A 19,647-nucleotide genomic window follows, 5' to 3' on the forward strand; every position below is an offset into this window, starting at 1 on the left:
TCTGTCAGTCTGTCCTGTGGCCTCGGCTTCCTCCGTTGGTCTGTCCTCGTGGCCTCAGCTTCCTCCATCGGTCTGTTCCGTGGCCTCAGCTTCCTCCGTCGGTCTGTCCTCGTGGCCTCAGCTTCCTCCATCGGTCTGTCCTCGTGGCCTCGAGTCCCGGGAAGCCAGGCCCCACACAACCTCGTCTGGCCACACCCCATGGAGTGGAGTGAGTCCAGGCCACGTCATCTGGAGCCTCGCTGCTCCGGCTCCAGGGACACAGATGGATCCTGTGAGAGAGAGAGAGAAAGAGAGAGAGAGAGAGGGAGAGAGAGAGAGAGAGAGAGAGAGGGAGGGAGGGAGGCGCGCTCGGCTTATTAGAATGAATCACCCAGCCCTGCCGGGGGCTCAGGGGTGAGCATCCACCTCTGAGCCAGGAGGTCCCAGCTCCATTCCCCGTCAGGGCACAGGCCGGGCTGTGGCTTGGTCCCAGTGTGGGGCGTGCAGGAGGCGCCGATCGGTGATTCTCTCTCTCCCTCTCGCTTCCTCTCTGGCATCAATAAAAACGTATTTTAGAAAGAGCGTGATCCCGGGGGAAGCGCTGGGACGGAGGACAGAGGGAACCCCGGTTGTGGCAGGAAGGCGGCTCCGAGGTGGGGAGCCGGGGAGGAGAGAGGCTCGGCAGGCGTGGTCCCGCTCCCCCCCGCCGGGCCGGGGCCGGGACCCCCGAGGCCGGGACCCCCGAGGCCGGGACCCCCCGAGGCCGGGCGCCGGCACCTGCGCGCTCGCGGCCACAGCTGTGCGTGGGGCCCCGGCGCCCGGCCCTTCCCGCTGCTGCCCTCGCCGGCCTCCATCGCGTCTCCTGTGCCCGCCTCCCCCCCTGCTTAGGGCCGAGCGATTCCTTTCCCTCGAGGGCTCCGGAGACACCACCTCCTAGTCACTGCCCCCCCCCCCCCCCACACACACACACCCGGCCCCACCCCGTGGTCGGAGCCCGCAGCCTCTCCTGACCCGTGGCCGGGCGAGCAGACCCGCGATGGCCACGCTCCTCTGAGTCCCGCCACCTCTTCAGCAAGTTACGTGGGGGCGGGTGGTCTGGTTTTCCCTGCTGCAGCGTCTAAGCCAGAGCAGGTGCGGGGGTTCTTCGGGAATGACTGAAGGACGCTCCTGGTCCATCCACCTGTCCTTCTCTCTGGTCTCACACACACACACACACATGCACACACACATGCACACACACGCACGCAGCATGGCTGAGCGATGAGGGGTGCTCGGGTTCCCAGTAAGTTCTCAGCACCCCCAGTGCCTGCTCGTTCACCACGCCCGGGCCTCGTCCCTCTGACTGTCGTGGACAGTGACTCGTTATAGACAGGAGCCAGGCAAACAGCAGACAGAGTCCAGGAGGCGGTCCCGTGGTGCTGGCCGGTGTGCACACATGGGCTTTGCCTGCTCCAGGCCATGCCCCCAAGGAACCCAGGTCCCGCTGACAAAGGGATGTCTCCCTGGCCCCATCCTGTGACCCGTGACCTGTGACCCATGACCCATGACCCAGGGGCGGTGCTGGGAGCAGCGTCTGGGGGAGCTGACGTCTGGGGGAGCCAGCCAACTCCCCAGCTGCGTGCCCACCCACTCCATCCCGGGTTTGCAGGTGGGGAACGGAGCTTGGAGAGTTTAAGTAACTTCTCCAAATTGGGTGGGGGGAGGGGTTATTGTCAAAGTCTGAATTTGAACCCTGGTCCTGAGTCCCGGCAAGTGGGAAGGACAGGGAACACAGAAGGAGGGGTCGGAGGGGTCGGACCAGGGACGGGAGGAGGCCTCTCGGGAGCCCCGGGAGGAGGCGGGGATCGACTCGAAATGAGCTTATCTTCATTGGCTTTTTAGAAATGTATATTTTTTATTGTTGGAGTCGGAGAGGGAGAGGGAGAGGGGGAGGGAGAGGGAGAGGGAGAGGGAGAGGGAGAGGGGGAGGGGGAGGGGGAGGGAGAGGGAGAGGGAGAGGGAGAGGGGGAGGGGGAGGGGAGGGAGAGGGAGAGGGAGAGGGAGAGGGAGAGGGAGAGGGAGAGAGGGAGAGGGAAAGGGAGAGGGAAAGGGGGAAGGGAGGGGGAGGGGGAGGGGGAGGGAGGGGGAGGGGGAAGAGGAAAGGGGAGGGGGAGGGGGAGAAAGAAACATCCATGATGAGAGAGTCACGGGCCGGCTGCCTCCTGCACGCCCCGCACTGAGGCTCCAGCCCGCCCCCGGGCACGCGCCCTTGGCTGGAATTGAGCCGTGGCCGCCTGGCTCCCAGGTCTCCGCTGAGCCGCCCGCGAGCCCCCCTTGGCTTCTAAAGCGTGATCTGAGGCAGGGAGTGTTGAAGCTGATCTGCAGGAGGAAGACACACCTGCTGTGGTTCCCCGCATGCACACCAGGGGGCGCTCTGCTCACACCAGAAATTGCCATCCCCGCAGGCCTCAGCCTGAGCCACGGGCCCTGACCACATCACACCTGGCTCGAGTCTGTGAAGGACACGCTGCGTCCGCAGTTCCCACCGGGGCTGACCGTCAGGATGACCGTGTGGGGGCCTGTCCCTCACTCAGACACCAGACACTCGGATCGCGTCCCTGCAGAGGGGACAGGCCACAGGCTCGGGCTGTTTGCAGATGCGGGAGCGGACCCTGGGCCCCTGGAACCCAGGCGGGAGGAGGGAGCCGGGGGGGGGGGGGGGGGAGCCGGGATGGGAGGAGGGAGCTGGGGGGGAGGGAGCTGGGATGGGAGGAGGGAGGCCGGGGGGATGGGAGGAGGGCAGCTGGGGGGGGAGGGGAGCCGGGATGGGAGGAGGGAGGCCGGGGGGATGGAAGGAGAGGAGCCGGGATAGGAGAAGGGGGAGGAGGGGAGCCGGGGAGGAGAGGAGCCGGGATGGGAGGAGGGGGTTGGAGGGGAGCAGGGGGGGGGGGGGAGCCGAGATGGGAGGAGGGCAACAGAGGTGCCACAGGGGGGGCTCCCTCAGGAGGAGCTCGCCCCGCTGCCCTGAGATCTGCTTGTGATTTATCTTTCGATGGAAACAGGAATAGAATTCCGTTCCAGGAAGAAGGGAACGCTTCCTCTCCGCCCACCTCTCCCCTTCCTACAACCCTCCCTGCCTGGCAGGCTCCCCGAGGCTCCCCGGGACCCCACACGCCCACCGGGTGCTGCCTCCACCTGGAGACCGGAGAGGTGTGGGGGTGGAGGCAGTTGGGGTGTCAGGGGTTGGGACGGGGTGAGTGTGGAAGGAGATAATTTCAGAAAAGCCAGTCAGATGGACACGCATTCCACCGACAGGTGTGGGCGGTGCCTGCCCCCCACCTCCCTGCAGTGCACAGAGGACACGGCTCTCGGCTCCAGCTGAGGGGTCAGGGACTCCCAGGAGGCTGTGGTGCATGTTGTCAGGAAAAGACAATTTTCTCATCTTGAAGTTTTTCTCCCCAAAGTTTTCCCATAATCCCTTGCCTCCCACGCTCCTGACTTGGGGCCAGAGGTGGGGCAAGGCCAGGAGGGGATGCGTGGACCTGAGGGGGTGGCCGGCTCCTCCCCGCACCTCTGCCAGCCTCTGCCAGCCTCTGCCCAGACGGGAGGGCAGATGGGAACCCTGGGGCAGGGCTGGGTGAGGACAGGTGTGAGGGGCGGCTCCTGGGTGTGTCCGCTTACGCCCAGGGTGTCAGTGCAGAGGGCAGCGGGCACAGGGCGTGGAGGCAGCGGGCGGAGTGCGGAGTGACAGCGCTGAGTGATGGCTTGTCTGTGTAATGCGGTCAGCGCCCAGCGAGGGTGTGCTCCCCACCCCGTTCTCCCAGCTCCTGGCCGCCTGTCCCACCCTGAGCTCATTCCGGGCCCTGCTTTCCCACAGCCCATGCCTGGGGGTGTGCTTAACCAACATGAGGGTGGGAAAGGAAGCCACACACACACACACAGTCCCAGCGCCACCACGGGCCCAGCTCCCCCAGGCCCAGCTCCCCCAGGCCCAGCTCCCCCACGGCCCAGCTCCACCTCCAACCCAGGTTACCTCCGACCCAGCTCCCCCACGGCCCCAGCGCCACGGCCACCACAGCCCCAGCCCCACCACGGTCCCAGCTCCACCTCTGACCCAGCTCCCCCATGGGCTTAGCTCCACCACGACCACCACAGGCCCAGCTCCCCCACGGCCCAGCTCCCCCACAGCCCAGCTCCCCCACGGCCCAGCTCCCCCACAGCCCAGCTCCCCCAGGCCCAGCTCCCCCAGGCCCAGCTCCCCCACGGGCCCAGCTCCCCCAGGCCCAGCTCCCCCAGGCCCAGCTTCCCCACGGCCCAGCTCCCCCACGGCCCAGCTCCCCCACGGCCCAGCTCCCCCACGGCCCAGCTCCTCCACGGCCCAGCTCCACCACGGCCCAGCTCCCCCAGGCCCAGCTCCCCCAGGCCCAGCTCCCCCAGGGCCCAGCGCCACGGTGCCAGATGCTCTCTGGTCCTGGTCCCGGGCAGAGGGCCTGTCCTGCACGTGGGGGAACCCCGGTGCAGGGGACTCCTGAGCCCAGGGCACGGCAGACCCTGCGCCTCGCTGCCCACTCTCACCGACACTGGAAACACGTTTTTCCGAAAACACTGTCCAGCTGCTACACCTGGGCTGTGGGTCAGGCGGTGAGGGGAGGACTGAGTCAGCACACCAGGGTTCCGCGTCTTCCTGGGGGCGTCTGGACGGGACTCGCCTTGCCCGTGACGGCGTGGCTGACTCCTCCACTCGGAGCCGGTGAAGGGACCAGAGCCAGCCCCGAGCGGCACCTGGGGCAGCTGTGGGCCACGCCCGCGGGGGGCCGCAGGGGGGCGGGCCGGGCTGCCGGGCTGGGGTGTGAGCTGAACCCGCAGGTGCCCACGTGGCCGTGGTGTCGGCCGTCCCCGCGCCGATGTGCAGCGTCAGACTGCGAGGAGCCGTCGCCTCCCCACGCGGCGAGCTCCCGGAGCCGGCGCGGGTCAGGCATGACCACGAGGGAAAAGCGGCTGAAACACCGGCCCAGCACCCTCCGCGGGCATCCCGGTGAAGAGCCGTGAGCCGCTCTCTCGGCAGCTGCTGGAGCCCTGCCGCCCTCCACCCAGGGCAGCTCAGCTGCCTCCGTTTGAAAACAGCGTCTCCCTCTCACCAAGCCTGCAGCCCGGGGTGAGGGAGGGGGAGGGAGGAGCCATAACCACCATGAGGGGCAAACCATGCGGTGCCCGCAGATGGCAAACAGGATCTGGTCTGGCCCATGAATAAAGCATCGGCCTGCGGACTGAAGGGTCCCAGGTTCGATTCCAGCCAAGTGCACAGGCCTGGGTTTTCCCCAGTAGGGGGTGTGCAAGAGGCAGCTGATCCATGATTCTCTCTCATCATGGATGTTTCTATTTCTTGCCCCCTCCTCCCTTCCTCTCTGAAACCAATAAAGATATTTTTTCAAAGAAAACTAAAGTGGAGGGAGGCCGGGGACACTGCAGAGTCAGACGGAGCTGGTGGGGAAGGTGAGCCCTGAACAGAAGCCCACCTGCCTCCCAGTGGCAGGGCCAGCGCAGGCCAAGGCCCCAGATACTTGAGAGACTGCAAGGCAACCGCCAGGGGGGTGGGGGGGGCAGTCCTGTGAGGCTGCGGAAGGGCCAGGAGGGGAGCCTTGGAGGGGTCGGACGGAGGCAGGAGGAATGGCGGGGGGCCTCCCAGCCCCCCAGAGCACACGGGCCTCCCTGAGCGGGGGGACCACGCGGGGTTAGAGCAGACAGACAAGGCTGCTCAGTGGTGGCTGGTACCGCGTCTGGAGCGCTTGACCTGGGCAGCATGTTAGGAGACGGCTGTCCTATCCCTGTGCCTCACGGGGCCTGTACCAAAGGGGCCTCACCCGCTCCCCCAGCACATCAGCCTCTCCGTCAGCCTCACTGTCAGCCACCGGGGAAGGCCCATCACATCACAGCCAGACGCTGCCCACACCCGGGGGCTCCTGCTCTGCCGATCACAGCTGCACGGAGCTGCTATTTTTAAAATATATATATTGATTGGTTTCTGAGAGGAAGGGAGAAGGGATAGAGAGAAGCATCCATGAGGAGAATCATGGATCGGCTGCCTCCTGCACACCCCTATGGGGACCAAGCCAGCAACCCGAACATGTGCCCTTGACGGGAATCAAACCTGGGATCGTCCAGTCCTCAGGCCAGTGCTCCGTCCACTGAGCCGCACCGGCCAGGGCCGAGGCTGCTGTTTGTAAAGAGACAAGCCGGGTCCAAAGGGCAGACACGCCCAGTGGACGCGGGCTTCACGGGGACACTGCGTCTTTTCAGAAGTTTTTTCCAAGTTTGCTCCCTCCCCTTCCTCTCCTCCCTCCCTTCCCTCCTCTCCCTCCCCTTCTCTCCCCTCCCTCCCCTCCCTCCCCTTCTCTCCCCTCCCTCCTCTCCCTCCCCTTCTCTCCCCTCCCTCCCCTCCCTCTCCGCACTCCTCCTCCCCCTCCCCGCCCGCTGGGAGGGTCCAATGGCTGAGACCCAGGGTCCTGGCTCCCAGCTCAGCCTCCAGGGCCCAGGCTCTGACCTGGGGTGGGGCCAGGGCCGCCCTCCCAGCGCCGACAGGTCCCTCCCACCTGGGCCACCTGCGGGCGGGGCCTCCGGGAGCGGGGAGCGGGATCCAGGGAGCCGGGAGCCGGAGCCGGAGCCAGGATGGGGGCGCCCGGGGAGCCCGGGCCGGCGGGCTGGGACCGCTGCAGGGTGGGCGCCCGGCTGCGCGCGGCGCTGGCAGGGCTGCGGGAGCTGCAGGGGCTGCGGGAGCGGCAGGAGGCGTTGGTGCGGGGCGCCCTGGCCGAGGGCCCCCTGCCCGCCCCCGGGCCCCCCGCCGCCCCCCGCGGGCCCCGCGGACAGGAGCAGCTGGAGGCGGCGCTGGCGGCGCTGCAGGAGCAGCTGGTAAGGGGGGCGGGGGGCCGGGGGGGGCGGGGGCGGCAGGCGCAGGCCCCCCCATCCTGGAAGCCACTGGGGGGACGCGGACACGGGCGCGGTGCATGGGCTTGCGTTCCCGCCTTCCTGAGGACAGCGCGTGGGGTCGGTCTGGCGGTTCTGGGGGAGGCCTGGTCCGGCTGCCCCCGCCGCAGGTTCCGGGCGGGAGTGCCTGTGCACAGCGCACCCCGAGGGCCCGAATGTGTGGGGTGTGGGGTGTTACTGTGACAACAGGTTCGGGAAGCTTGGCCGGCGGGGGAGGCGGGTCCTGGGTCCCAGGCGGGGGGGGGGGGGGGGGGGGGTCTCCGTGACCCCCAGCCAGGCCCTCTGTGGACAGACACTGCAGGCCCGCTGCTCTGGCCGGCTGTGCGGCTCCGTCCTGGGGGACCAGCTCGGAGTCTGGGGTGGCAGTTTCTAAGGGAGACGCACAGGCTCCGGGCTGTTCTCATCCAACTCCAGAGCCTGGGTCCGTCCCTGTGAGAGCCGCTGTGGTTACCGAGTGGCCAGGAAGCCCGGCCGGCCCAGGCCCCGGGTCTCCCCGCCCTCTGCAGCCGTCCAGCAGCTGCCGGAGGGCGGAGGGGGTGGTGGGAGGGCCCCTGGCCCCAGCCCCCTACCTGCCATGGAGCGTGCTTAGTGAGGCCGTGTTTGCGCCCGGACCCTCTCCCCTCACCCGAGCTGGGGGTGCCCGTGCTGCAGGCTGGGGCCGCCCTGAGCTGTGCTTGTTTGGGGGTGGGGGAGATGTGGGGGCTGCAGGGGGGTGCACAGGTTGATGATTAACTTCCAGGAACAAATCGCCGGTGAGCACCAGCCTTTAATTACAGCAGCCTGTGCAGGGGAGGATCAAACAGGCTCTTTGTTTAAAGTTTTAAAAGTGGGACCAGAAGGAACATGCAGACCGTGTGCTGGGACTTCGTTCTCGGGCGGATTACGTGATCCGAACGGAGACCGGGTGTGACATCAGCTCAGCACAAAGCTCGGGGCCGGGCGGGAGTGTCCCTGCCCTGGGTGCAGAGTACAGCCAGGTGCGTCCCGGCCCCATGGACCAGGAACTCCCAGCACGCACACACACACGTGCACACGCCCAGGCACACGCCCTGCCCACGCCCAGGCAGGGGGAGGGTTATGGACCATCCGGACCCACCGGCCTCAGGGCCTCACCCTGCAGGCTCCCGGGGAGGGTGAGCCCGGCTCCCCTCAGTCACACTCACCGGTTCCTGGTCTGCAGCCACAGGAGCGCGCCCTCGCCCTGGTCAGAGGGCCCTCGGCCTGGTCGGTGCGCGCGGGGCAGCAGGCGGCCGGCTGTCTCAGAGAGGAGAGTTCAGTACTGACCGCGCCCTGTGAGGAAGCCGTGACCTCTGACCCAGCAGTGACGTGGTTGGTCAGGGCAGCCTGTGCTCACCTGGGCGGCCGTGCCACCTGCTTCCTTTCAGGAGATGGGCCAGCCCCTGAGGAGGCTGCGGCAGGAGGCTCCGCCAGCAGGAGGCGCTGCCGGGCGGGAGGGGAGGCAGAGGCAGCGGCCTGGGATGTTAGTGGGAATTCCCCGGGTTGACTCTGCGGGTCCTGACTTGCCCCGAGTCCCGGCAGCTGCACAGGCACCGCGAGGGACCGCTGGTGCCGGGGCCGGGCAGACACCACGCCGTGTGGCCCTGGGGCTGACCCTGACCCCTGACCCCTCGGGGAGACCTGTGTTCCAGGTCACAGCGAGGACCCCGGCGGCTCCTGCCTGCCGTCCCAGAGGCTCACCGGGCCGGCCGTGGCTGCTGATGGAGGGACAGGGAGGACAGGGAGAGGGAGGGGCCGCCCACGGGGGGCGCCTGTGGCCTCAGGCCGTGTGTGGTGTGCGGCCCTGGAGCGCCTTCGTGGTCCCCAGCAGCTGGTTACGGACAGGCTGGCGGGGACCCGCCCGCGGGCTCAGGGACCAGGGACCTGCTGGGGAGCCGTCCGGCCCGCGCTGCCCTGCACGGCTGCGTCCTCGCCGCCACGTTCTCACCGCAGGGAGGTCACTGAGCATCTCCGGGCCCATAATCGGCCTCGGGACCCCCTGTCTCCCTGGCACAATCGAAACGCAATTAATGATTTCCTTCGACAGGACGAACCACGGAATTACGCTCCTTAATTATTTCCCCCCAAATTAATTGTTAATCAAAACAAGAAGTGTATGCAGCAGACCTTGGAAACGGTGAGGTTTTATCGCTGAAAGAAGAAATCAGCGTTTGTGAAACATTCGGGGCCAGTGGTTCACCTGCACTTACCAGCACGTGTGAACATGCAGGATAAGCTCTCCCCACATGTGTGTCATGTGGTATGTGATACATGCACATGCCATAGCTACCATACACAGGTATATGCCCATGTTGTGTAATATACACATTTGTGTGTGAACATGTGTGGGTGTATTATGAGCTCTAACCACAGACATGTATTATATGTTCTATAAAATGTACACATGTAAATTATATAGCATGCCCACGTGTAATATATTATATAAACACCCATGTGTCACATACTAGTATATAACGTGCACGTGTGCTATGTGTAGAGTATATTGTCTATACACGTGTGTGTTTGTGTGCGGTATACAATACACGCACGCACTGTACGTTGTATAACATGAACACCTGTGCAGTGCATGTATAACACATGCAGAAACCTAGGCAGCAGGTGGGCGTCTGTGTGCGGAGCCTGCCACGGGGTTCTGTGCTGCCGGCTCCTGATCCCCCTCAGGCAGGCCGTGTCCTGTGTCTGTAGGAAAAGAACCCAGTTGGCCCTGGATGGTGTGGCTCAGTGGGGAATGAGGGGTCCCGGGTTCGACCCTGGTCAGGACACAGGCCCGTGTACAGGCTCGAGCCCAGTGTGGGTGTGAGGAGGGCCGATGAGGGTCCTCGTTGTCTGTGTTCCTGGCCCCCCACCCCTCCGTATGAGACGTGTGTGTACTTTACGTGTCCCTCCGTCTGAGACGTGTGTGTATTTTACGTGTCCCTCCGTCTGAGACGTGTGTGTACTTTACGTGTCCCTCCGTCTGAGACGTGTGTGTATTTTACGTGTCCCGTTGCCGGCTCGTTCAGGAGGAAACCGAGGGCGGGAGGGTCCAAGGCTCCTCTCCTGTGAGCGGGCGGGTTGCTGCTGGCGTGAGGTTGCGCGTGGCACAGGAACCTCAGGGCTTGGCCTGTATCCACGATGGAAACGCCTGTGTCCCGTGTCTGCTCTTCCCTGGGCAGCTCCGGCTGCGACGCCAGGACCTCGGCCTGAAAGCCCACCTGGACCAGCTGGACCAGCGGATCAGCGAGCTGCAGCTCGACGTGCACAGGACGACCCCCGAGGGCCCCGATGGCGACAGCCGGCCCAGCTCAGGTACACGCCACAGACAGACACAGGCACGTGTGTCTACATGTGCATACACGCACACCACACAGAGACATGGGCACATGTGTGTGCACATCACACACCAGGCACACTTGAATGTATGCACACACAAAAAAATAGGCATAGATGCACACACATATGTGTGTGGACATGTGTGTACAAACATGTGTGCCTTGCACGTGCGCATGTAGGCACGTGTGTAAATATGTTTGTACACGAACGTGTACATGTGTGCACATGTAAGCCATATGCTTGTGTGTATAGATACATATATGTGTGTTCATGCACGTGTGCATACATAGAAGTTTCGCACACCCGTGGGTATATGTGTGTGGCACACATATGCACACATGTATGCATACACATGCACATGCACATCCCTATACACATCACCACACACCCATACACATGCCACGCACATATACACACCATACACACACCGCACACATACACACCCCACGCCCTGCGCTGCCCTCTCTGCGCCCAGGCTTCTACGAGATGAGCGAGGGCGGCTCCGGCTCCCTGTCTGCCTCCTGCACGTCCGTGTGCAGTGACCGCCCGTCCTGCTCCCTCGGCGCCCTGCCGCCCCGCACCCCCTCGGCCAGCGCCAGCCGGCCCCGGTCCGCCGACGAGACCACCCTGTGCGGGGCACCCCTGTCTGTGCGGGGGCTTCCGGCCCCTGAGGACGGGGCGGGCCCCTCCCGGCCCAGGCCCGTGTCCACAGGTGAGGAGAGCGGGGAGGGCGGTGGGGAGAGCCGGTGAGGAGAGCGGGAAGGGCGGTGGGGAGAGTGGGAAGGGCGGTGGGGAGAGCCAGTGAGGGCGGTGGGGAGAGTGGGAAGGGTGGTGGGGAGAGCCGGTGAGGGTGGTGGGGAGAGCCGGTGAGGGTGGTGGGGAGAGCCGGTGAGGAGAGCGGGAAGGGCGGTGAGGAGAGCCGGTGAGGAGAGCGGGAAGGGCGGTGAGGAGAGCCGGTGAGGAGAGCGGGAAGGGCGGTGAGGAGAGCCGGTGAGGGCGGTGGGGAGAGCCGGTGAGGGTGGTGGGGAGAGTGGGAAGGGTGGTGGGGAGAGCCGGTGAGGGTGGTGGGGAGAGCCGGTGAGGAAAGCGGGAAGGGCGGTGGGGAGAGCCGGTGAGGGCGGTGGGGAGAGCCGGTGAGGAGAGCGGGAAGGGGGTGAGGAGAGCGGGAAGGCGGTGGGGAGAGCCGGTGAGGAGAGCGGGAAGGGGTGAGGAGAGCGGAAGGGCTGTGGGAGAGCCGGTGAAGGGGGTGGGAGAGCCGGTGAGGGTGGTGGGGAGAGCCGGTGAGGAGCGTGGGGGAGAGGGTGGTGGGGAGAGGCCGGTGAGGGTGGTGGGGAGAGCCGTGAGGGGCGGTGGGGGAGAGCCGGTGAGGGTGGTGGGGAGAGCCGGTGAGGGCGGTGGGGGAGAGCCGGTGAGGGTGGTGGGGAGAGCCGGTGAGGGCGGTGGGGAGGAGCCGGTGAGGGTGGTGGGGAGAGCCGGTGAGGGCGGTGGGGAGAGCCGGTGAGGGGTGGTGGGGAAGAGCCGGTGAGGGCGGTGGGGAGAGCCGGTGAGGGTGGTGGGGGGAGAGCCGGTGGGGGGAGAGAGGGGGACGGGCGGTGGGGAGAGCCGGTGAGGGCGGTGGGGAGAGCCGGTGAGGAGAGCGGGAAGGGCGGTGGAGAGAGCCGGTGAGGGCGGTGGGGAGAGCCGGTGAGGAGAGCGGGAAAGGGCGGTGGAGAGAGCCGGTGAGGGCGGTGGGGAGAGCCGGTGAGAGAGCGGGAAGGGTGGTGGGGAGAGCCGGTGAGGGTGGTGGGGAGAGCCGGTGAGAGAGCGGGAAGGGTGGTGGGGAGAGCCGGTGAGGGTGGTGGGGAGAGCCGGTGAGGGCGGTGGGGAGAGCCGGTGAGGGCGGTGGGGAGAGCCGGTGAGGGTGGTGGGAGAGCCGGTGAGGGCGGTGGGGAGAGCCGGTGAGGGCGGTGGGGAGAGCCGGTGAGGGTGGTGGGGAGAGCCGGTGAGGGCGGTGGGGAGAGCCGGTGAGGGTGGTGGGGAGAGCCGGTGAGGGCGGTGGGGAGAGCCGGTGAGGGTGGTGGGAGAGCCGGTGAGGAGAGCGGGAAGGGCGGTGGAGAGAGCCGGTGAGGGCGGTGGGGAGAGCCGGTGAGGAGAGCGGGAAGGGCGGTGGAGAGAGCCGGTGAGGGCGGTGGGGAGAGCCGGTGAGAGAGCGGGAAGGGTGGTGGGGAGAGCCGGTGAGGAGAGCGGGAAGGGCGGTGGGGAGAGCCGGTGAGGGCGGTGGGGAGAGCCGGTGAGGGTGGTGGGGAGAGCCGGTGAGGGCGGTGGGGAGAGCCGGTGAGGGTGGTGGGGAGAGCCGGTGAGGGCGGTGGGGAGAGCCGGTGAGGGTGGTGGGGGAGAGCCGGTGGGGGCGGTGGGGAGAGCCGGTGAGGGTGGTGGGGAGAGCCGGTGAGGGCGGTGGGGAGAGCCGGTGAGGGTGGTGGGGAGAGCCGGTGAGGGCGGTGGGGAGAGCCGGTGAGGGTGGTGGGGAGAGCCGGTGAGGGTGGTGGGGAGAGCCGGTGAGGGTGGTGGGGAGAGCCGGTGAGGGTGGTGGGGAGAGCCGGTGAGGGTGGTGGGGGGAGCCGGTGAGGGCGGTGGGGAGAGTCGGTGAGGGTGGTGGGGGGAGCCGGTGAGGGCGGTGGGGAGAGTCGGTGAGGGCGGTGGGGAGAGCCGGTGAGGGCGGTGGGGAGAGTCGGTGAGGGTGGTGGGGGGAGCCGGTGAGGGTGGTGGGGAGAGCCGGTGAGGGCGGTGGGGAGAGCCGGTGAGGGTGGTGGGGAGAGCCGGTGAGGGCGGTGGGGAGAGCCGGTGAGGGCGGTGGGGAGAGCCGGTGAGGGCGGTGGGGAGAGCCGGTGAGGGTGGTGGGGAGAGCCGGTGAGGGTGGTGGGGAGAGCCGGTGAGAGAGCGGGAAGGGTGGGAAGGCCCGTCCCGGCGGTGGGCTGTGCCAGCTCGCCCTCACGTCCGGCCCCTCCCCTCCCCTCCCCGTCCCCAGGTGGCCTCGAGCGGGTCCTCCGGGCTGCGGCGGGGCCCCCGGCGGCCGGCAGCACCGCGTCCTCAGTGCTGCTCCGCCGCGGGCTGGGCCCCCTGCCCCCCCTGCTGGACCCCAAGTACCAGCGCGACCTGGTGTCCAAGGGGGGCGGGGAGGTGTACCTGTACCCCAGCCCCCTGCACGCCGTGGCTCTGCAGAGCCCCCTCTTCGCTCTGCCCACGGGGCCCCCGCAGCGGGACCGCCCCCCGCCTGCCCCAAGCCAGGCCCTTCCCGGCCCCTCGGCGCCATGTCCCGCCTGGACGGGGCCGGCCCCCGAGCCCGGGGCGGCCCGAGCCTACATAGACAAGCTGCTTGGAAGCCGTGTGGGGGAGCAGGGAGCCCCGTCCTGGAGACCCGAGACGGGGTGTCGCCCAGAGGGGCTGGCCTGCGCCCCCAGAAGAGCCGATGTGGGAGGGAGGGCTCTGAGGGGGAGCACAGGTGGGGACAGCCTCGAGCAGCAGGGACCTGCGCCCCTGGGGAGCCCCCCGCCCCCCAGCAGCCTTCCGGAGGGGGGACAGAGACCTCCCCGAAGCTGCGTCTGTGCGGGCACCATCCCGGGCTCCCCTCAGCTAGGGGGTGTACCCCGAGCCCAGCAGGCGGCTCCCACCGGCCGGGAGGGCCCCGCCAGGCTGCCCGCCAGGCCGGGCCGGGGGCCCCGGCTGCACCCCCCCTCTGTCGCCAGCAGCGCTGCCCCAACGGGGCCGCACATGGGCCAGAGCCCCGGCCTGCCCACCACGAAGGCGGTGAAGATGGGGAGGGCGGCCAGCAGCAAGGCGCCCAGGCCAGGGAGGCAGCCGCCCCCCGGGGGCGCCCTCCTGGCCCCCCAGCCGCCCCCCGCGTGGGGCGCTGGACTGAGGAGGAGGCCCCCCCAGGCCCGGGAGGCTCCCGGCCGCTCCTGCTCCGAGTGCAGCCTCTTCCCGGTGTCCCTCCTCGTCCCCGTGCCGGCGGCCGTCCGGGGAGGCCTCGGGGCGCCCGCCCAGGCCCCGGCCCCCCGGGAGGCGGCCCGGCACAGGCAGCGCAGGTGGCGGTCGTCCCTGGAGCTCTCGGCCCGCGCCCGCCTGCCCGGTGCCCATGGCGGCGTCCGGGACACGGGGAGCCGGCCACAGCCCCCGGGCACCCCCGGCTCCCAGCCGCCCCCGTCCCCGGTGCCCCGGCTCTGCCGCATCAAGGCCTCCAAGGCCCTGAAGAAGAAGATCTGCCGGTTCCAGCCCACCACGCTGAAGGTCATGACCCTGGTGTGAGGCCCGCTGAAGGTCATGGCCCCGGGTGAGGCCCGCTGAAGGTCATGGCCCCGGGTGAGGCCCGCTGAAGGTCATGGCCCCGGGTGAGGCCCGCTGAAGGTCATGGCCCCGGGTGAGGCCCAGCACCTGTGTTCCAGAAGCCATCCCAAGGGAGGAGCGAGGAGGGGAGGGGGTGGCGGGCTCAGGGCCTCCCGGGCCGAGGACAAAGTCCAGCTGTCCGCCTGTTTACTACGCGGCTGTGGGTTCTCCGTGTTGTTGCCGATCTGTGGTCTGAGGTTCCGCTTGTTAGAGTCACCGTCGTCCCAGGAGCTGAGGGAGGAGCAGGTGCCCGGCTGGCCAGGGCCAGGGCCCTCCCCGCCCGTCAGACGTCCATGGAGAACCGTGAGCCTGGGTCCCCGAGCCGCCCGCAGACTCAGACAGACACACTCAGACTCAGGCACAGACTCAGACACAGACTGCCAGGCGCCCAGGATTCTGGGCCTCCTGTCCCCGCACGCCTCACCCTCGGGGCTCAGGCCAGCTCCCGCAGAGAACTGGGCAGGATTGAGCCCCGTCCACCTCCAGTGAATAAACCTGGCGTTTGCTTTTCGATCTGAGTCACGCCGTCCTTCTGCTGAGGGGTCCCCGTTCACACCATCCTTCCTGCTGAGGGGCCCCCGTTCACGCCATCTTTCCAGCTGAGGGGTCCCCGGTTCCCTGTTCACACCGTCTTTCCACCTGAGGGGTCCCCAGTTCCCCATTCACACCGTCCTTCCTGCTGAGGGGTCCCCGGTTCCCTGTTCACACTGTCCTTCCTGCTGAGGGGCCCCCATTTCCCTGTTCACACCATCCTTCCTGCTGAGGGGTCCCCGTTCACGCCATCCTTCTGCTGAGGGGTCCCCGGTCCCCGTTCACGCCATCCTTCTGCTGAGGGTCCCCGTTCACACCATCCGTCCAGCTGAGGGGTCCCCGTTCACACCATCCTTCCAGCTGAGGGGTCCCTGTTCACACCATCCGTCCAGCTGAGGGGTCCCTGGTCCCCGTTCACGCCGTCCTTCTGCTGAGGGGTCCCTGGTCCCCATTCACACCACCCTTCCTGCTGAGGGGTCCCCGTTCACACCATCTGTCCAGCTGAGGGGTCCCCGTTCACGCCATCCTTCTGCTGAGGGTCCCCGTTCGCACCAGCCTTCTGCTGAGGGGTCCCCCAGTTCCCCGTTCACGCCATCCTTCTGCTGAGGGTCCCCGTTCACACCATCCTTCCAGCTGAGGGTCCCCGTTCACACCATCCGTCCAGCTGAGGGGTCCCCGTTCACACCATCCGTCCAGCTGAGGGTCCCCGTTCACACCATCCGTCCAGCTGAGGGGTCCCCCAGTTCCCCGTTCACACCATCCTTCTGCTGAGGGTCCCCGTTCACACCATCCGTCCTGCTGAGGGGTCCCCGTTCACACCATCCACCCAGCTGAGGGGTCCCCGTTCACACCATCCTTCTGCTGAGGGTGGCGGGTCTGAGCTCGCACTGCTTGTCCCGAGGGGCCTCTTCTCTAACACTCGGCTCACAGCCCTTTGGGGCGTCTCTTCACACCTGCCGCCCCGCAGCCCCTCCCCACGCCCCGGCTCCGCTGTTCCCCCGGCGCCAGGAGCCCAGCCCGTCCTGGGTGGTCAGGCCTGCGTGGGGCACCCACACCTCCTGTTCCGGGGAGCCACTGCCCCTCGCCTCCTCTGCCAGGGCCGTGGCCGGGCCAGCCCGGTGTCAGCAGAGCTCAGACCTCACCGCTCGCCTGGGCCCTCTGCCTCGGCCGCGCCCTCGGTGTGGCCTCACCGGGTGTGGACATGGATGGCGGTGGTGTCCCCCTCAGCTCCCGCCTGCCCCCTCCCAGCCACCGGGAGGGGGTGCTGGTCCTCCTGGGACAGGGCAGCGGCTCAGCCCCGAGGCCTGAGGGGGCAGGGGACCTCCGGCCTTACCTGGGAGGAGGGGGACGAGTCCTCCGTCCTCGGGAGCAGGGGTCAGCAGTGGGGCCGGAGAGCCCGAGAAGGGCGTCCACACGCCCCCGGACGGCCCCTGCGCGGGGAGACCCTGAGGCCCGGCTCGTAGAGAAATGAGCGGTGACCTTCCCCGCATTCGTGTGCCTTAACCTCCCATCGTGCTTTGGGCCGAGCTGGCCTGGGCCTTGGAGCGGCTCACACTCCGCTGCCCGCGGGGTGAGGGGCGGTGTGCGGGGTGCGGGGCGGTGTGCGGGGCGGTGTGCGGGGCGAGGGGCGGTGTGCGGGGCGGTGTGCGGGGCGAGGGGCGGTGTGCGGGGCGGTGTGCGGGGCGAGGGGCGGTGTGCGGGGCGAGGGGCGGGGTGCGGGGCGAGGGGCGGTGTGCGGGGCGGTGTGCGGGGCGAGGGGCGGGGTGCGGGGCGAGGGGCGGTGTGCGGGGCGAGGGGCGGCGTGCGGGGCGGTGTGCGGGGCGAGGGGCGGGGTGCGGGGCGAGGGGCGGTGTGCGGGGCGAGGGGCGGCGTGCGGGGTGAGGGGCGGCCCGCGGGGCGAGGGGCGGTGTGCGGGGCGAGGGGCGGCCCGCGGGGTGAGGGGCGGCCCGCGGGGCGTGGGGCGGTGTGCGGGGTGAGGGGCGGCCGCGGGGTGAGGGGCGGCCGCGGGGTGAAGGGTGAGGGGCGGCCGCGGGGTGAGGGGCGGCCTTGGGGTGAGGGGCGGTGTGCGGGGTGAGGGGCGGTGTGCGGGGTGAGGGGCGGTGTGCGGGGTGAGGGGCGGGGTGCGGTGTGCGGGGTGAGGGGCGGTGTGCGGGGCGAGGGGCGGTGTGAGGGGTGAGGGGCGGCCGCGGGGTGAGGGGCGGCCGCGGGGTGAGGGGCGGGGTGAGGGGTGAGGGGCGGCCGCGGGGTGAGGGGCGGCCGCGGGGTGAGGGGCGGGGTGAGGGGTGAGGGGCGGCCGCGGGGTGAGGGGCGGCCGCGGGGTGCCAGGCGGCTGCTGTGCCCCCCGGGCCAGGCCCCATGAGCAGCAGCAGAGGCTGAGCGGCCGAGAGGCCCCCGGGCTGTGGCTCCATCTCTGATCGGCAGCAGCGGGACAGGCGGATCCCGGCTTCTGTCCTTGGAGCTGAGCGCCTGAGCACAGGCCCGGGTGGGGGGAGAGCCATCGCCGCGGAGGGACCAGTGGGGCCCAGGGGCTCCCGAGGGGACAGCAGTTTCGCTCCAGAACAGCCTTTGTGGGCGAATGAAAAGGACAGAGCGCACTGCCGCCCCGCGCCGTCCCCCAGGGGCCCGGTGTGGCCGCTGAGACTCCGCACCCCCCTCAGAACAGCCCTCTCCAGGACTGGCCGGACACGGCTTCAGTCACAGCCCGTCTCGGATTCCCATGGGCACCGGGAGGGACTAGAGTGCTTCAGAGTGAGCTGCTGAGAGCAGACCACAGCCTAACCTAATCCTAATCCTAATCCTAATCCTACATCTACCCTCGCCTTAGCCCTCGCCCTCGCCCTCGCCCAGCCTGCGGTCTCTCCGGGGCTGGAACTGGGCTGTGATGTCTCCCTGGGGGAGGGGAGGGCTGCAATGGGGTCAGGCCTCCCCCCGCTTGGCCCACCCAGGCAGTAGGGTGAGAACACGGCCTCGGTCGCTGCTGCTCGCCCGTGCCCGCCCAGCTCTGACACGTGGAGCCCTGAGCGAGGGCAGAGCTCAGAGTGCACCCGTCTTGTCCGCCCGGGGTCCTCCCCCTCCTACTCTGGTGATGTGGCGCGAAGAGCTGAGAGGGTGGTGCACCGGGAAGGGGGTCCGTGGGGCCTGGGGCAGAGGAGAGCGGGATCCCGCACACAGAGGGCTGCAGGCTCGCAGCCCGGGGTCCAGGAACCCTCGGGCCCCACGTGCTTTGTTGTTTTCACGAGGTTTGCCTGAGGCCGGCTCCGGCCACGCCTAGCTGCTCCCAGGGACTCTCCTGACCCAGTGCTGCCAGAGGGAGGGGGGGACCGGCCCGCACTCCCCCACCCCCAGCCACACTCCACCCCCCTCAGTGCGCTAACTGCCATCTGGGGCAGGAAATGATGCTTCTGTGTGCAGAGAGCGGAATGCCTCCGGGGCTGGGGCTCTGAGGGGGGGGGGGGCAGGCAGAGGGGGCAGACCCGGTTGCCGGGGTGCACGGCCCTGCATCTAGGCTGCCGGGCAGCCGGCTGGGCGAGTGCTGAGGGTCTGGCCAGGTTAATGGTTAACTGCCCGTGACCGCGCTGAGGCTCCGGAGAACAAGGAAAGGCCTGGGGTTCCGTTCCCCCCCCCCCCCCCCGGGAGAGAGTGCGGAGGGGCCACGGGGTCCAGAGGGCTCAGGGCCTGAGCTGGGGCCACACGTGTTTGTCTTAAACAAACATCTTCAAAGTCAAGATCCCGCGAGCAGCCCCGGCCTCCCCTGCAGTGTTTGTCAGCCGGACTCCTCCGTGCGGCCGGAAAGGCCGCGCCTGAACGCCCGTCGGGGGACGGAGCCTCCGGCCGAGGCGCTCCCAGGAGTGGGTCCAGAGGACAGAGAGGGGCCATTCAAACAGGAAGTGACGCTGTTCGTGGGAAGACACTGAGCTCAGAGAGGACTCCCGGACAGCCACCTTTCACGTGTCACAGGCGTGTCGGTCACAGGCATGTGTGCGGTGCTCGGCACTCAGAGCCGCACATATCAGAGTCTCAGGGCTGACGCTGCTCCTCTCCTCCTGCCCTTGTGCTCCAGCGGCTCTGCCAGGGACCGGCCGCCCCTCCCGTCACTGCATCGCCGAGAGGCCCTGGTGAGACTTCAAGCTGCTTGCGTAGAAACACAGAATTCCCAGGAACTCGGACTCTCCATCCGTCCATCTTTCTGAACAGCCGTGGGTTTGCGGGGAGAACGAGAAACAGTTTCAGGGTGAGAAGGGGTGGGAATAGATCAAGGTCAGAAAAGGGGAAGTGGTTTTTCTCAGATGCTCCTGGGACCGCAGAGCCCCCTGCATGCACCAGAGCTGTCGTGTGGACTAACGTGGAAGCCCGTGTCCCATGACGTCCTGTGCGTCCTGAAAACAAATGCTCCACAGAACCAGCAGTCACCCAGGAGCAGCAGCTCTATGGCGGCCGCGTTCCCGTAAGTGAACGTGTGTGCGTGTGTGCGTGTGTGCGTGTGTGAGA

At 68.3% G+C, this 19,647-nt stretch overlaps 1 protein-coding gene across 1 annotated transcript; it reads left to right on the forward strand.

Moving 5' to 3' along the window:
* The first annotated feature begins 6,578 nt into the window (after positions 1-6,578).
* DACT2 (dishevelled binding antagonist of beta catenin 2) lies at positions 6,579-14,925 on the forward strand. The gene is made up of 4 exons (XM_045577103.1): positions 6,579-6,864; positions 10,113-10,245; positions 10,745-10,981; positions 13,274-14,925. Exons 1-4 carry the CDS (start codon positions 6,625-6,627, stop codon positions 14,548-14,550), a joined length of 1,887 nt encoding a protein of 628 aa, XP_045433059.1. The 5' UTR covers positions 6,579-6,624; the 3' UTR covers positions 14,551-14,925.
* Positions 14,926-19,647: the final 4,722 nt, after the last annotated feature.

Source organism: Pipistrellus kuhlii, unplaced genomic scaffold (assembly GCF_014108245.1).
Source record: "Pipistrellus kuhlii isolate mPipKuh1 unplaced genomic scaffold, mPipKuh1.p scaffold_m20_p_82, whole genome shotgun sequence".
In the NCBI taxonomy this organism is placed as follows: Eukaryota; Metazoa; Chordata; class Mammalia; order Chiroptera; family Vespertilionidae; genus Pipistrellus; species Pipistrellus kuhlii.